The following is an 18189-nucleotide window of genomic DNA, read 5'->3' on the forward strand; positions in this document are numbered from 1 at the left end:
GTGTGTGTGTGTGTGTGTGTGTGTGTGTGTGTGTGTGTGTGTGTGTGTGTGTGTGTATATGTATGTATATACACACACATATATAAAATAACTTATTTGTATACATAGTTGCTTGTTGCCTTCCCCATTAGATTGTGAGCTCCTGGAGGGTAAGGGCTGTCTTTTGCCTTTCTCTGTATCCTCAGCACTGTGTGCCTGGCACACAGCAGACGCTTAACAATGTTTATTGACGGACCTTCTTTAGCTTTCCACTTTCTAATGTAGTCCAGAGCCTAATTCAAAACTCATGACTGCCACAAAATCCTGAGGCCTCTCTAGGTATGGCTCAGGTTGGTTCACATTCTTACTATCATTATTAAAGGAATGTATAGCTTGCCTTTTAGATTCTAACAATGCTACCCTGCAACTTCTCATCTTTATCACACACACACACACCCCTTTGTGTGTAGGGTGGGGTTGATTTTGGTTTTCTTGAAGCAACTAGATGGCTCAGGGAATACAGGTCTATGCTTGGAATCAAGAAGACCTGAATTTGAATCCGGCCTTAGATACTTACTAGCTTTGTGACCCTGGGCAAGTCACCTCACCTCCTTTTGCCTTAATCCACTGGAGAAGGAAATGGCAAGCCATTCCAGGATCCCTGACAAGAAAAGAAAACCCCATGGACAGTATGGTCTACAGAATCACAAAGAGTTTAGACATGAATGAATGAATGAAAAACTTTATGTGTTTTGAGCTTAAGTTCTTATTAAGTAGTTTCTTTAGGTACTGTAAATGTGTGATAACCTGTTTACATATATCCATTGTGCTGATGTTTAAACTCCTGCCAGGCAGGCTACATCTGTGCCTGCTTCCTTCTATAACACCCAGCAGAACGCCTTTTATATATGTACACCTAGTAAATATTTTCTAATGATGCTTTGCATCCGCCGTTCTGATATGGCACAAATAAACACTCATCTCAGCATCTGTTCACTACTTTGCGGGATTAGAGCAGACACCAAAACTAGATCTTATTATACCTGTCACCTACGAAGCACTGCCTTCTTCTCCGAAGTCAAGGCAGTCATGATCACTGATGATCATTGGGCACTCTGACTTACTGAGAGAAAAAGTTAGAGTCTGTGTGATCCCGCAAACACCCCTCATATCATAGCACACAAAAACACAGTTCGAACGTTTTTAGATGTGAAGTAGCTCCAGAGGCTGAGATGACAGAGCGCCAACAACAGAGATCAGTTAGTCAAAAGGGATTTATATCGGATTTCTAGGTACAACCCAATGTGAAATTCTGCTTACCTTGCAAGTTAAATACACATAGATTTCAAAGAAATAGACCTGCCCGCTCCATCAAAAAATGAATTCCTAAAGTAAACTAGGGAAAACTCAGTACTTGGGCCAACTGGAAGACTGTTTAGGGGTCAGTGATCTCTCTTACAATGTTCCCATTTCTGAAAACAGAATCTGCCATTCACACCTATGAACTTAGAGACAGAAGGCAGTTTAATTTTCTTTATTAAAAACCTACTGACTTAAACTAATAAAAGCCCCCAAGTGCTTTCATTCACTGATGCATCTTAAGTAGTTCTAAAATGCTATTCTGCTTATGCAGACGTCATTTAGAATAGAAGGATGTGACTTACAAATGTCTTTGAATCATTCGCATAAATATGCATGCATGCCATTTATAACAGTAGCCTTGATGAGAACACACAGTGTAACTGGTTGTGAGCAACGCTTAAAGAGGCTTACATTAAAACAGAATATAGAACGGTGGTTAGAAATCACAGAACAGGTAACACCTTGTTCTGATAAGCAGGTGATAAAAATTGTAGGCCATGATGTATAGGTGGTGGTAGAGTTACTATGCTAAGATACAAACTGAACAGTAGCCATAGGAAAATGGTCAGCACTAGTAAGACAACTAAGTACCACATTGGGAAGGAAAGGGAAGGGAAGAGAATAAGCACTTATTTGGCATCTACTATATGCCAGCAACAGTACTTGGTGATTTTTACAAATATTACCTCATTTGGTCCTCACAACAACCCTGTGAGGTAGATGCTATTATTATCCCCATTTTTCAGATGAGGAAATTGAGGCTAAAAGTTACTTGCCCAAGGTCACACAGTTATTAACTTTTTAAGGCCAGATTTGAACTCAGGTCTTCCTGAACCCAAGTCTAGCAGAATTTTTTTTTTAATCCACTGCATCACCTAACTACCTCTAGTCTGACTTAATTCCATGTAGAGGGCACGAAAGTGGTGACTGGGGAGTAGATCCCTCTAACTTTACTGCAGGCCTCCATTTGATCCCTGGTTTTGAATCAGAAAGCGTAGAGGCATGACTTCCTCCAAAAGCAACAGCTCCATGAGAGCAAATCTTCATGTAATAGACTGTAGGTGCCATGAGCACAGAGCCTACTTTCCATTCGGTCTTTCTGTGTTCACAATTAGCACAGTGACTCGCCCTTGGTGAGTGCTTAATAAATGCTACGTGGACTGAGGGCCTTGTGGGTAAACAAGTCATTCTGCCATATGCAGAAATCTACTTATTTAACAACAAAATCCTCTGTTCACCTTTAGGTCAAATATGAGGTAAGAATTTTGCACGGGTTTCAGCCCGTCCTTGGTGAGAATAATACAATTCTTTCCTAGTATCATTTTAAGAATTCCAAGTTCTTAGACTACTATTTTTCTTTAGGCGGAAGCCAAAAAGGCACATTGTGAATGGCTCCTTCCACGTCCCACATCCAAATCTGATAGCAATCCCACATGTCATGGTCCTCCCTTTGGCATAAACAAAATGCACCAAGTCAGACTTACCTGCAAAAACACTGGGGCAGTTCTCCTTGGCCATACAAGGGAAACAAGAAGGGGGTGTTGCCATACCGCCCGAGACACCGAAGAAAGTTCTGCGTTTCTCTGAGGCCGTCCAATGTGCTGGTGGATCCCTCTGATGTCATTGCAATGGAATGAAGGACAAAGTGTTGCAGGCTGGGCGTCAGTTTTTGAGTTTTCAAGTATTCGGAAAAAGGACATTCCTCATAAACTGTTCAAATAAAAACACAAATAAGGGTCAAGAAAACAGTTTGTTATAGCTATGTCTTGATCAGTGTAAACAATGAATCCTGTAGAGAAGGCACATGTTTAAATTCGTACTATTCGAAGTTATAATTCTATAAAATATGGTCACTGGCTCCAGCCCAGTGGAAATACACAATACAAAATCCAATAATGCAATCACTTCAAAAGATTCATTACTCATACTAACCAGACCCTGGCTATATATGCGCTATTAAGTTTCTAATTCCTTGTCCTTGAGAAGGAAGATACCCAAAAACTCAAGTCCATGGTCAAGGCTTCTTTAGTCACCATGGGCAAGAGGTATGTAGGCCTTCCTATTCTTCTGGTGAATCAGCAATGCACACATGGAAATAATAGACCTAAAAAGCCTCTTCCTAATTAAGAGAGTCTGAGAAATGAGCTGTCATTGTCTTTTAAAAATAGCCTAAGTAATTAGTTGTCATTGTTGTTTTGAGTCCAGGTAAACAGCAATGATCAGTCTGAATATGACTGGCACTAAGTTTCTATGATTGACAAAGCAAATAGAATTTAACATCTTTCCACAAATCCTTTCTTCCTTCTTAAAAAGTCTGTCTCATTTTCATGAAAACTGTGAAGTGTCACCAATAGATACATTTAAAAATATAAAACTTCCATAGGAAAAAAAAATTCTGAATGAAAATGAGTCAATATTCACCAAGGCTTTAAAAAAAAGGAAAGCTCTATTTCGTGGTAAAGCTAATAACACACAACATTACTATAAAGTAACAAGACTGCATATGGTGTGTGGAATGAATTTTGTTGCTTGATAGTCACACAAACATTAGTAACTTTCTAAACAACTCTTCATCTTTAAACCAAGAACATATGGTACACAGTAAATAGATTTTTCAAGGCAGGAAATCCCATCCCTTAACAAAATATAAACATTGTATTGATTGCAATGTTTATTGAAAATATAGTTAAAGAACTCCCAGATCTAATGTAAGGCTTTGTCATTGGAAAAGGAGAGATTAAGAAAATGCATAAGGGGATGACTGAAGCTGTTCAGGCAACAGAAGGGTAATAGAACGGGGGTGATTTTTCCAATTTTGAGAAGTTGTCAGAACGCTAACTTTACCTACAAAGATGGAGCTAGGAATCTGATGGTCCCCTGAGCAGAAAGTGGGGGCGGCCGTGGTGCAGGCAAAATCACACTCCTGGATCCTGTCCCACATCTGATAGTGAATTATGTCATCTCGGTCCCTCTCTTCTCCCTTCTGGCAGATGAAGGTTTTGAATTCGATGGTCGTAAAAGCTGAACTCCACGTTTAATTATCTTATACCACAGAATGATCTCCAACATTATGCTATAGGAAAAGCCCTGCAGTGCTTACACAAAATAGTCTATTCAAAAAGTCCAGCCTAAATGAATGTTCTGCCAGTTTTCATTACAGATTTATAAGTTTCAAATTTATTTATTCTACGTTGGGAAGAACTTGCCAAGTCTATTGTTTGGAAACCAATATTTTATTGATAATAATGGCTAACATTTATAGAGTACTTCATGATTACAAAGCACTTGATATATTACCTCATTTGATCCTTATAACAACAGTGAAGGAAATAGTGCAACCCTCATTTGACAGATCAGATGAGGAAACAAGACAGAATCAAAAGGCCCAGGATATTACTGTCAGCTTGGTCCCTTGCAGGTCATGTGAATGCAGACAAGTCATTTATCCTTTTTCTTTGCTCCTCTGATACAGCCACCACCCTGGGGCAGGCCCTCATAACCTCACCCTGGGCCTACTCCAACAGTCTGCTGGTGAACCTGCCTGCCTGCCTCAAGTCTCTCTTCACTCCAGTCTATCCTCCATTCAGCCACCAACGTGATCACGTTAGCACATGAATGATCGTGTTCTCTCTCCCCACTATTCAATAAACTCCAGTGGCTTGTCATTACTCCAGGATCAAACATAAAATCCTCTAGCTTTTAAAGCCTGTCATTACCTGTCTCCTTCCTACCTTTCCATTCTTTTTAGGATAATAATAATGACAGCTAGCTTTTCTACAGCACTTTAAAGTTCACAAGGTGCTTTGCAAATACCTCATTTTATCTCAATGACCATGGGAGGTAGGTGCTATTATTACCTCCTTTCTTCTAAATGAAGACACTGAGATAAATACAAAGTTAAGTGACTTGCCCAAGGTCATACAGCCAGTAAGTTTCTGAGCTATATGTGAATCCTGACTCCAGTTTGAGTTCTTTCTAATAAGCCACATAGCTGTCCCTTCCATGTACTCTGTGATCCAGTGACACTGGACTACTTGCCACTGCACCTCCTGGCTGGCTCCCATGCCTGGAATGCTCTCCCCTCATCATCATCTCTGCCTCCCAGCTTCCCTGGCTTCCTTCAAAATTCAGTTAAAGTCTCAATTTCTGAAAGAAATCTTTCCCTTTCCATGATGCCTCCTGTCTGAGATGACATCCAATTTCTCTCGCACATATCTTGTTTATACAGAGCTATGTGCTGTATCCCCCATGAGACTGTGAGTTCTTTGAGAGAAGGGGACTGGTCTTTATTTGGCTTGTCCTTTTTTTTTTTTTTGCCTTTCTTTGTATCTCCAGCACTTAGTGAGTGCTTAATAAATGCTGACTGAGTGACTTTTCAAATACATAATTCAAGTATAGAGTCTAGGTTTTATGAAACTGAAGGAATGAGAAGTAACATGTCCAGGGTATAACAAGGAATTATACACAAGACCTACATCTTAATTCTTGAGTCAACATTCTTTCCCCCACACCACCCTCTTTCTATTTTTTTTCTGGAACAAAAACTGGAGTCATACAAAGAGTTCAGGACCTCAACAAGGAAATTCCCAAAAAAATTTTAAAAATTTTAAAAAGGAGGCAATACATAGCTATCTATTTATACAGGGTGCCCAAAAAATCTTTCAGCTATTAAAGCTTTAAAGTGCACTAAGACTTTTGGGACATCCTATATATGTATGAACATATTTTTAATTTTGGGGTAGAGACTTGGTGATTTAATCAGCGGGGGGAATATCTTGCATGAAGACTGTCTCTACTAATCCAGATTCGTCATTGCTTTGTAACTTAGAGTCCGAGCGCTGAAGTGACTTGCCTGGGGTTACAAAGCTAATATATGACAAAAAAAGGACTTGAACGCAGATCTTCTTGACTCTATGTAAGGCCATGGTATTTCCCTATTCCAATGGTAATAACAGAATAAAATAAAGTCATCATTTACAAACCCACAGAAAGGGAAAAATCATAGGGCAAGGGACTTTACCTGGGAGGGACTTAACTGGTAGGGGCAAAATTAAAACTGAGTGCATTAAAAATATTGAAAGATGAGAGTCTTCAAAAGAATGAATCCTAGGAATTAGGAAAAAACACCCCCCCCCCATAAACAGTATATGCTGTTTAATAAAATAACACTACCTTTGTAGTCCTCAGGCTTCTGTTCATAGTCCAAACAAAATGTCAGAAATTTCATCAGCATCCTCTTTTCTACCATGGTGAGTTTCTTGCTATTAAAAACATCTGCTCTAGAGCAAGGTACCTGCAAAACAGGATGATCTGTCAGTGGAGAAATAGCTCTGTTACCCTGTTACATTGATTGGCTGTTAATTATTTTAATATCAAAATTACCTTCCCAGTGGTCAAAGTGTTCAAACTAATGTTGTTTTTTTTTTTTTCTTGAAACAACTGGGTAAATAATTTCTATTCTAGTCAGGTTGTTTTCTGTTTCTACCCATCAATTCTAATGGCGTTTCTGTTGACTACAGAGCTAATTAAATGTGAGCTCCCTTGCTTAATTCTGCCAGGTTGCTCTCTGTGCCATTAAAAGGACAAAGGCATTCCCATCCTAAACAGGAGGGGAATGGCAGCTTATGTCATCTAAAGCTGCCTGAGAAACTTAACACTTTCTCAACTCCTGTATGAGGCTGCTAAACAACTCATCAAAAATGAGTAAGAACAGATGTAGAACAAGTTCTTATACTTTTATCATCTCCTGGGCATTTCCTAGGCCATGAAATGTAAGACTGCAAATTAACCACCACGAATGGGAATTAGGAGGTCTGTAAGACAGAGTGTGGCTTGCTTTCACCTCAAACATACTCCATAAAGAGCAATTTGGTTTTGCTCAGAGTCATCGTTTGCCATCAGTACAGTACCTGTAATACATTCCCTTCTCGATATCCAAGAATCCTGGTAACATTTTTGAACTCTGCATATCGACTAACGCTTGATTTTATTAGAAGGTCAGTTAGCAATCCTCGAGAATAAAGCAGCTGTACAAACAGAAGAAAAAAAAACTTAAGAGTTGAAAAAGTAGAAATGATTAAATGTATTCTGAATGATGAATTGGATATCTGGTTTTGAAAATGGTCAAATATGCATTTTAGGTTCTTCACAGAATAAAGTCATTACAACAGACATTTTTTGGTTTTGCTGTTGAGTTGTTCCAGTTGTATCTGACTGTGACCCCATTTGGAGTTTTCTTGGCAAAGATACCAGAGTGGTTTGCCCTTTCCTTCTCCAGTTCATTTTACAGATGAGGAACTGAGGGAAACAGGGTAAAGTGACTTGCCCAGGGTCACACAGCTAGTAAGTGTCTGAGGCCAGATTTGGGCTCAGGTACTCCTGACTCCAGGGCTGGCACTCTCTCCACAGCGCCACCCAGTTGCCATTAAAATAGACATAAGTAATAACAATAGGTTACATTTATATTGCCAGTTAAGGTTTGCAAAGCACTTTACATACATTAGCTCATTTGATCATATCAACAATCCTGTGTGGTTGGTATCACAGATTATTACTATTCTCATTTTACAAGGAGGAGACAGACACTCAGAGAGCTTAAGGAATGTGTCCAGAGAAACATGGCTACTTAAGGATTTGAATACACATCTTCCTGACTCCATATCCAGCACTTTATATTTACTATGCCAGCTGTCTTACTACATTAAGTTCTATAGTAGCCAAATGGTCAGAGTGATATTAAAAAATAGATGATGAGGCCTAGAGGACTAGTAAAAAGGAGAAAATACATAAGCAAAGGACTGCCATCAAAATAAGCAAAACATAAAATGAAAAATATTACTTATATGATATTCCATTATTTAGAAAGAACTCAAAAAATAATTTGGTGTAAAAATTAATCACTTTTAAAAAAAATTTTATAAAATAAACCCAATTAAGCCAGGATTTTTAAAATTCCAATTGGGAAAAAATCCTTGCATTCTACATCTCTGATAAAAATCTACTACCCAAGTTATACAGTTAATCAACAAAAATATGTAAGACCAAGAGCCATAAGCAGTGTGAGGACATGAAGAGTTGTTAATTCTTCTTTTACAGACTATCAACAACCATATGAAAGATTATCATTAATGAGATAAATGCCAATCAAAACCACCCTGAGGTTCCACTGCACACTCAGCCGATTGGCAAAGATGGCAAAAGACGTAAATGGTCAATATCAGAGGGGCTTTGGAAAGACAGTACACTAATATACTACTGAGGAAGCAATGAATTAATGCAACCATACTGGGGAAAACATGGGGGATCATCTAAGTAAAGCCACCCCATTTTTCACCCCCTTCGCTCAAATGATCCTGCTGCTAGACAGACACAACAATGAGGTAAAAGACAGAAAGAAAGGCCAAATAGACACCAAAATATTCATGGTGGCATTTTTTTATGGCAGCAAAGATCTTGGAACAAAGTATATGGCCATCACCTAGACAATGGCTAAATCAATTCTGTTACGTAAATTTAACAGAATCATAACATTAAGAAAGGACACACATGAGGAATTTAGAGAAATATAAGAAGACTTATGTGAACTGACTCAGAGAAAAAAAGCAGAATCAGGAAAACAGTATATACAATGATAACAATAATGGAAACAAAAAGAATCATAAAAGGAAGCTGAATGTCATTGTATTGTAAGGACCTAGGAGAAAATACAAGGAAGTGAAGATGAAGATGTGAAGATGAGAAAGCGTGCCTTTACGTTTGTGTTGGAGAGTTGGGAAAGCTATGGTGAGACATTGTTGCCTATGTTCTCAAATATAACTGCTGTGTCAGCTTACCTAGTTTTCTTTGTTGTAAGAAACAGAGATTGGGAGAAATGGGAGGGGGAGGCATTTATATTCATAAATTATGATGATGTAAAAATAAGATATATCAATAAGACTTTAAATATTAAGCCATTCAAATATAACATCCCTTTGTAATCAGAGCTGAGTTAAAGTTACTTAGAGAAGGCAAATAGAGCTCAAGAATTGATGATGGTCATTGTTGACATACATGTAGAGACCTAACTTAGTCTCTCAAGATTATCTTTCATAAAGAATACCACAGAAACAAGTATTCTATTTTTGATAAAATAAAAAGAAAGTACAATAGCATCTGTGTGTTCAGTACACTGGGATACCTCTAAATGCCTATAATTCCATAAAGGTTAAGATAAACATTATAGGAACAGAAAAACAAAGACAGAAATAAGATTAGCTTTACTAGTAAGAAAAAAAAAAAAAGGAAGCTCAAAAATCAATCCTGACCATTATACTGAGCATCAGAAAGGTCACTTAGGACTTTCTGTAAATCAATATCAGTTAAGTGAATTTTTATAAACTATTATATCAATTCGGCATTGCAGAGAACAAACACAATCGACATAGCTTTTCTGGAAACAACTTAACTGATTACACAGACTAAACAGGGCATGTTGTCTCATTATCTCCTTCCGAAAAGAGATAATATGCCTTTAGATTTGTTCTTTTATAAAGAAGAAATATGTTCCTAACAATAATACAATATACCATTAAGATACTAAATGACAAAATTATTAAGGAAAAAAAACTCTCTCACTACTTGTATTATCTCACTTGCCTATAAAAACAAAAGACTTGAGCCTTGTGAGATATTATTCCATACCACACAATTTCACTGACTCGGCATCTTGTGGCAGGATGTAGTTACATTTAGTATACACTCTAATAAAATTTAACAGATTTTAATTGCCAACCCATGTATTTCTTAAAATTAAAAAAAAAACCTATAGAAAAGATAAATTTACTACACACACACACAAAAAAAAAAACCAGGACCAACATAGTCAATTTAAACCCACCTCTCGTTTTTATTGTCCTTCTAAGCATTACAGTAACACGTTCACAACATATGACAACTTAATAACAGGAACCTTTTTATTAAACAAAAAATTGACTTTAGCACCAGAAAAATTCCTTGACTTGATTAAGCTGGTTCCAAAATTTAAGGCATAAATTCTTCTAAAATGTTAACATAGTCATGCCCCGCTCCTCATCTTATTTTTTAGCACGATATCCAAGGTAAGCATTTTGGCAATAGTATTCTATTCAATGTGCCATTCAATTTTTTTAAAATCCAGTTCCCTTATCTGACCATTTATAGTTTTCTATTATAACATTCTTCTATTGAATAATCAAAATTCAGGGCAGCTAGGTGGCGCAGTGGATAGAGCACTGGCCCTGGATTCAGGACGACCTGAGTTCAAATCCAGCCTCAGACACATAACACTTACTAGCTGTGTGACCCTGGGCAAGTCACTTAACCCCACTGCCTAGCCAAAAAAAAAAAAAGAAAAGAAAAGAAAAGAATCAAAATTCAATGGTGCCTAAAAGATATTTTCAAATCTTTTTCTTTCTCCTTGAAAAAAAATCCACAAGAAAATAAGACTAAAATAAAAAAAATAAATAAGGCTAAAAATCTGCCCCATAAACAATTTTTAATTTTCTTTCCAGAATGTGATATGCTGAAAAGTACAGCTAGAATGACAGACTGTTAAGATATGGAAGGGAGCTAAAGAGATCCAAAGAAGTGAAATCTCTAACTAGTTCAGTATAAAAGTATGTACTAGAACCCAGGAACAGTTCCATATTTAATCCTGCTTCTAACTCTTTTCATTAGACTACTATTAATTTATCACTTTGATGAGACATAAAAATTATGAAATAAATCCAAACATTGCTACAATTTACAGAAGCGATGCAGAATTACATTTTGTTTACATAAAGACAATAAATGGTACACACTGTATTTGCCAACAACTAGGGATGTATAAAAGGGGTTTTTTTGAGAATTTTAAAGCCATAGTACTTAGAAAGTCATATATTATTATGCCCATATTTATACATTCTGCTATTTGAATGTAATCTTCTATTAATAAAATTTGGCATTTTTTCAAATGTATTCATGATATAAATTAACAGCCATATATTAAGAGCTTACTATGTGCCAAGAACTGTGCTAAGTGCAGGACATACAAAGACAAAAGTGAAACTCTCCTCGCCTTCTAAGGGCTTACATTCTAATGGAGAAGACAACATGTATGTGTGTGTATAAAACCATTGGATACATTAAAAAGTTGATACAAAGTAACTGTAGAGAGTGGGAAGACATTAACAATGGAGCAAATGGGAAAGGCCTCAAGGATAAGGTGGTGCCTCATCTGAGTCTTGAAGGAAACCAGAGATTTCAAGAGGTAGAGGTGAGGAAGGAAAGTACTTTAGGCAAGAAGGAAAGCAAATACAAAGGCAGAGAGACAGGAGATGTAATTATTTCATAGATAGTATAGGTAGAAAAAAATTATAGATAATATAGATAATTTTATAGATAATGCAGACAGAAAAATAATAACAAAATTCACCTGGAAGAACAAAAGGTCAAGAATATCAAGGGAATCAATAAAAAAATCAATATGAAGGAAGGTAGCTTAGCAGTATCAGATTTCAAGCTATACTACAAAGCAATAAATATGAAAATAATCTGGTACTGGCTAAGAAATAGAGCGGTGGATCAGTGGAATAAATTAGGTACATAATAAACCCTTAAAGATTCAAGCTTTTGGTGCAAGAATTTGAAAAAATTTGGCGCCATTTGACAAAAATAGCTGAGAAAACTGGAGAGCAGTTTGCCAGAAAATAGGCATAGACCAACCTCTCACACCATATACCAAGATAAGGTCAAAAGAGGTACATGATTTAGACATGAAGGGTGCTATCATAAGCAAATTAGAGGAGTATGGAAAATTTTACCCATCAAGTTTATGGATAAGGGAAGACTTTATGACCAAACAAGACACAGAGAAGATCATGGGAAGTAAAATGAATAATTTTGATATTATGAAAATAAAAAGGGTTTGCACAAACAAAAACAATGTAGCCAAGATTAGAAGGAAAGCAGGAAACTAGGGGAAAAACACAGAAAGTTTCTCTGATAAAAGTCTCATTTCTCAAATATATAGGGAACTGAGCCAAATCTATAAAAATAAGAGCCATTCCCCAACTGACGTATGGTCAAAGGATATGAACGGGAAGTTTTCAGAAGAAGAAATCAAAGCTATCAATAGTCACATCTAAAATCGCTCTAATAATTCTGAGGTACCACCTCACTACCTATCAGATTGGCTAACATGACAGAAGAGGAAAATGACACGCTGGAGGGGAGGTGGAAAAATTGGGACACTAATGCACTATTGGTGGAGTGGTGAACAGATCCAACCATTTTGAAGAACAATTTAGAACTATGCCCAAAGGGATATAAAATTCTGCATACCCTTTGACCCAGCAATACCACTCTGAGGTTCGTATCCTAAAGAGATCAAAGAAAAGGGAAAAAGACCAATATGTACAAAAATACTTACAGCAGCTCTTTTGTGGTGCTAAAGAACTGGAAATTGAGGGGATGTTCATCAATTAAGGAGTGGCTGAACAAGTTGTGGTATATGATTGTGATGAAATACTACTGTGCTATAAGAAATCATGAGCAAGATGGTTTCAGAAAAACCTGCGAAGACTAATAAGAACAGATGCAGAATGAAGTGAGCAGAACCAAAAGAACAGTGTACAGAGTAACAGCAATATTGAAACAATGATCAAACATGAAATATTTAGCAACTCTGGTTAATACAATGATCCAAGACAATCCCAAAGAACCCATGATGAAAAACGTTTTCCACCTCCAGAGAGAGAACTGACTGAAGCATACTTTTTTCACTTTCTTTATATTTCTTGCTTTTTATTGTGTTTTTTTTAATATGGATAATATAGAAATATGTTTTGCATGACTTCACATGTATAGTTGATATCACATTGCTTACCTTTCTCAATGGGTAAGGGAGGGGAGGGAGGAAAAGAATCTGGAACTCAAATTTTTTTTAAATGAACGTTAAAAATAAACAGATAAATAAATGGATAGGGAAAGGAAGGAAAGAGGGAAGAAGGGAGGGAGAGAGCAAAAAAAGAAAACACAAAGCCCTTCCCTCAAATGTTTTCTCCTCTGTGTTCCTAATAGGAGTAGGTTCCACTCCCCCCACCCACCTTTTACCATTCTCCCTTGGGCCCTGAACTCTATCTTTAGTTGGCCTGCAACCTCAAAGGACCTCACCATCGAAGCAAATAGCTCTCTAGACCTTTCCACTAATTGCCTTGCCCACAACCCACCTACTTGAGCATTGCACCCCTCAGAGACCCCAGCATACAGTGCCCTATAATTAGGTCCAAGGATGAAAACCACATCACAACCACCAACATGAAAATCAACAACTCTCCTGTCCTAATACTAGCCATTTTCCCTGCCCCACCACACTCCTCAGAATTAATCACCTTGTCCAAAATACCAAAATAAGACTGAAAAATATGTCTGAGTTTAATCAGACTATTTGATTTACAAATATACAAATACTATATACAAAAAGTCCACCAAAAACAAATACACAAATAGATAGTATATACAAATATTCTACCCAAAAGACCTCATTAATAGATTAACTCTAAGTGAGAGCTGGTAGAGGGAAAAAAATCTCTGGATTTCACAGAAGACCTGGGTTGAATAATCCTTGACCTATGTGCTGTACATGACGCTGCTGACCATTCTTTCCTGGAAATTCTAGGTTTTAAGGACATTACTGTCTCCCAGTTCACCTCCTACATGTAAGAATGCTCCTTCTCAGTCTGTTTTGCTAGCTCATCATCCATATTATTAACTGTGGGTATTCTTGAAGGTTCTCTACTGGGCCCTGTTCTCTTCTCCCTGTATATTCTTTCTCTGTTTTTGTAATCTCATTAGTTCCAATGAGATTTAATCCTGTATCGTCAACTATTAGACATTTCAAACTAGATTTCTCAGAGACATTTTAAAATTGAACATGCATAAAATGTGTAAAAAAAAAAACAAACTGAACTAATCTTCTTTCTCCCATATCTTCACCTCTTCCAAACTTTTTTGTGTGGAAGGTATCACCATCCTGTGGACAGCTAGGTGGAATATACAGAATGCTGGATTTGGAGTCAGGAAGACATGAGTTTGAATTCTGCAGTAGATATTTACTAGCTGTGTGACCCTGGATAAGTCACTTGACCCTTGCCTTAGTTTCCCAATCTTTAAATTAAGGAAACAATAACACCTAACAATAACAGCTAATAGCTAACATTTATAAAGCACCTATGCACCAGACCCCATCCCAAGTGCTTTACAAATATTATTTCATTTCATCCTCACAATAACCTTAGGAAGTAGATGTTATTATCCTCCTTTTACCCATCTCACATGATTTTTGTGAGGACCAAATGAAATAACACATGTCAAGAGCTCTATAAAACTGAAAGCACTATATAAATGCTATCTACTATCTTTCCAGTATTCTAATTCATAATGTTAGCATTAGTCTCAACTCCTCAATCTTCTTCACCCCACGTATATAATTAGTTGCCAAATCTGTATTTTGTAATTTTTTTAAATTCACTTTTTTTTTGGTTCTGAATTCTATCTTCTTCCTCTGCTTCCTGTACTCACTCACTGAGAAGGCAAGAAAAATAAAACTCATTACAAATATGCACAATCATGCAAAACAACAAATTCCCACATTAGCTACACTGGGAAGGGAGGAGGGAAGGAAGGAAGGAAGGAAGGAAGGAAGGAAGGAAGGAAGAAAGGAAGGAAAGGAGGGAAAGAGAAAGAAAAGAAAATATGCTTCAATCTACTCTGACTCCATCAGCTCTCCATCTGGAGGCGGACAGTATGTTACATCACAAATCCTTTGGAATTGTGGATGGTCATTTTGTTGATCAGAGTTGTTAAGTCTTTCACAGTTGATTATCTTTATAATACTGCTGTTACTATATAAATTGTACTCCTGGTTCTGCTCACTTCACTTGGCATCAATTCATATACATCTTCTCAGGCTTCTCTGAAACCACCCTCTTCATCATTTCTTATAGCACAATAGTGTACCATCATATATCATAATTTGTTCAGTCATTCCCCATTTGATGGATATCCCCTCAGTTTCGAATTCTTTGCTACCACAAAAAGAGCTGCTATAGATGTTTTTTGTACATGTGGACCCTTTTCCTCTTTCCTTGACCTCTCTGGAGTATAGACCTAGTAGCAGTATTGCTGATTCAAAGGATATGCACAGTTTTATAACCTTTTTTGTATAGTTACAAATTGTTCTCCAGAATAGTTGGACCAGTTCATAGTTCTACCAACATTAGTCTGCCTGTTCTCCCATAATCCTTTTTTGTCATCTTAGCCAATCTGATTGATGGGTGTGGTATCTCACAATTGTTTTAATTTGCATTTCTCTAATCATTAGTGATTTTAAAGAATTTTTTTTTCATATGGCTATTGATAGCTTGGATTTCTTCCTCTGAAAACTGTCTAGTCATATCCTTTGATAATTTATCAGTTGGGGAACGGCTCTTACTCTTGTAAATTTGACTCAGTTCCTTATTAGGTATTTGAGAAATGAGACCTTTTATCAGAGACACTTGCTGCAAAGATTTTTTTCTTCAGTTTCCTGCTTTTTCTTGTAATTTTAGGTCTACTGGTTGTGTTTGTGCAAAACCTGTTTAATTTTATACAATCAAAATTATCCATTTTACCTCCTTAAACTTCTCTGTCTTGTTTGGTCATGAACTCTTCTGCCATCCAGAGATCTGACAGGTAATTTCTTCCCTGCTCTAGTAATTTGCTTAACATATCACCCTTTATGTCTAAACGATGCATTCATTTAGAGCTTATCTTTGTATACAGTGTAAGATGTTGTAGTTTCTGTAGTTTCTACTTTCTAATTTTCCCAGCAGTGTTTGTCAACTAGTGAATTCTTGGCCCAATAACTGGGATCTTTGAGTTTATCAAATACTAGGCTACTGTGTTAGTTTTGGTATATTAAGTACCTAATTTATTCCTGATCAACCTCTCTATTTTTCACTCACTACCAGATTGTTTGAAAGATTAGTTTTATAATATAGTTTGAAATCTGATATTTCCCACCATCTTATTCTATTTTTCCTTCCTGTTTCCCCCACCTTCTCTTTAAGAGTCTATTTTACTTCTGAATAACGTCTCCCTTAATCTACCCTTCCCACCTTTACCCTTTTTTCCCTTTCCCTCTTTTCTTCCAATTTGCCTGCTAGGTAAGATGTGTTTCTGTACCTAACTATGTGTATGTGTATTTGTCCCTCCTTTAACTAGCTCAGATGATGGTGAGGTTCAAATATCACATGCTTCTCACTCCCCAGTAGTCCCACCTTACTGTATAAACTCTTCCTTGCACGTCCCATTTATGTGAGACAATTTTCCCCATTTTTCCTTTCCCTACCTCCCTCTTCCAATGCATTCCTCTTCTCCACTCATCCATTCTTCTTTTGAGATCATCCAAATATAACAGAATCACATCCAGGTCTTCTGTCTAATTACACTTCCTTTAAGAGCCTGGTGATGATAAAGATCTAAGGGGCTATGTGTTATTATCTCACCATATAAAAATGTAAACAGTTTAACCTTGTTTAATCTCCTATGATTTTTCACTCACATTTACTTTTTTATGCTTCTCTTGATTCCTATGTTTGAAAGGCAAATTTTCTACTCAGCTCTGGTCTTTTCATCAGGAATGTTTAAAAATAATCTTCTATTTCATTAAAGCTCCATTTTTTCTCCTGTAGATTTATACTCAATTTTGTGGGGTAGGTTATTCTTGGTTGTGATCCTAGATCCTTTGCCTTCTGGAATACTATATTCCAAGCTCTTCACTCCTTGGAACTTATGGCTGCTACATCTTGAGTGATTCTGTGTCTCCTCCACCCTTAAATGCTTTCTTTCTGGTTGCCTGCAGTACTTTTTCCTTGACCTGGGAGCTCTCGATTTTGGTTAAAATATTCCTGAGAATTTTCATTTTCAACTTACTTTGGGAAGTGACCAATGGACTCTTTCAATTTCTACCTTCTCCTCTGGTTCTAAGATATCTTGACAGTTTTCTTTTGCAATTTCTTAAAAGATGATATGCAGGATCTTTTTTTATTCATGGATTTCAAGTAGCCCATTGATTCCTAAATTACCTCTCCTTGATCTACTGTCCAGTACAGTTGGTCTTAGTATGAGATATTTCACATTGTCTTCTATTTTTTCAGTCTTTTGACTTTGTTTTATTATTTCTTGATGTCTTGTGGAGTCATTAGCTTCCATTTGGCCAATTCTAATTTTCAAGAAGTTATTATCTTCAGTAAAGCTTTATACCTCTTTTCCCAAGCTTTTAATTCTCTTTTTATATCCTTCCACTCTATCTTTTGCCTCTTTCTATTCCTTCCTCTACTGCTCTCATTTGGTCTTAGCATTCATTTTTTAAAAAATTTAATTTATTTAGTATTTTATTTTTCCCCAGTTTCATCTGGTTTTTTAAATCATTTTTAGCGCCTTCTTTAACTCTTCTAAGAGTTCTTGCTGGACTTGTGTCCAACCTGCTTTTGTCTTTGCAGTTTTGTTTATAGATTTTTTTCAAGTCATTCTTTTCTTCTGTGCTTGTGTCTTGAGCATCCCTGTCACCATAGTAGCTTTTTATGATCAAGTTTGTTTTTTGTTGGCTAATTCTTCTAGCCTACTTTTTGTTTTTGGACTTTATGTTAGTGCTAGGCTCTGCACACTTATGAGAAGATTGTCTGGCCTAAGCTTCTGTCCCCTTATGACCTTGTGTTGATTTTATACCTCAGTCTGGGGGTCTACAAGTTTACAGTGTTTCCAAAGTGATGTGATCCAGGGGGAAGTATGTTCACTGCTCTCCTGGTC

The 18189-nt window shown here is 36.9% G+C and overlaps 1 protein-coding gene across 4 annotated transcripts in view; it reads right to left on the minus strand.

Annotated features, from left to right (window-relative positions):
* Positions 1 to 18189, minus strand: part of CHM (CHM, Rab escort protein 1) — a 207773-nt gene that overhangs the window by 124728 nt on the left and 64856 nt on the right. For all 4 annotated transcript variants that reach the window (XR_003567081.1, XR_003567078.1, XR_003567077.1 and 1 more), the window contains exons 6-8: positions 7251 to 7367; positions 6514 to 6634; positions 2826 to 3051 (exon numbers count right to left, since the gene is read on the minus strand). Coding sequence is in view for 1 of the 4 variants with exons in the window: in XM_027839558.1 (XP_027695359.1) it covers positions 2826 to 3051; positions 6514 to 6634; positions 7251 to 7367 (464 nt within the window). In the remaining 3 variants the exon portion in view is untranslated. The remainder of the gene's footprint in view (positions 1 to 2825; positions 3052 to 6513; positions 6635 to 7250; positions 7368 to 18189) is intronic.

The sequence above is a fragment of the Vombatus ursinus genome, unplaced genomic scaffold (genome assembly GCF_900497805.2).
Source record: "Vombatus ursinus unplaced genomic scaffold, bare-nosed wombat genome assembly UNPS02004691.1, whole genome shotgun sequence".
Classification (NCBI taxonomy): domain Eukaryota; kingdom Metazoa; phylum Chordata; class Mammalia; order Diprotodontia; family Vombatidae; genus Vombatus; species Vombatus ursinus.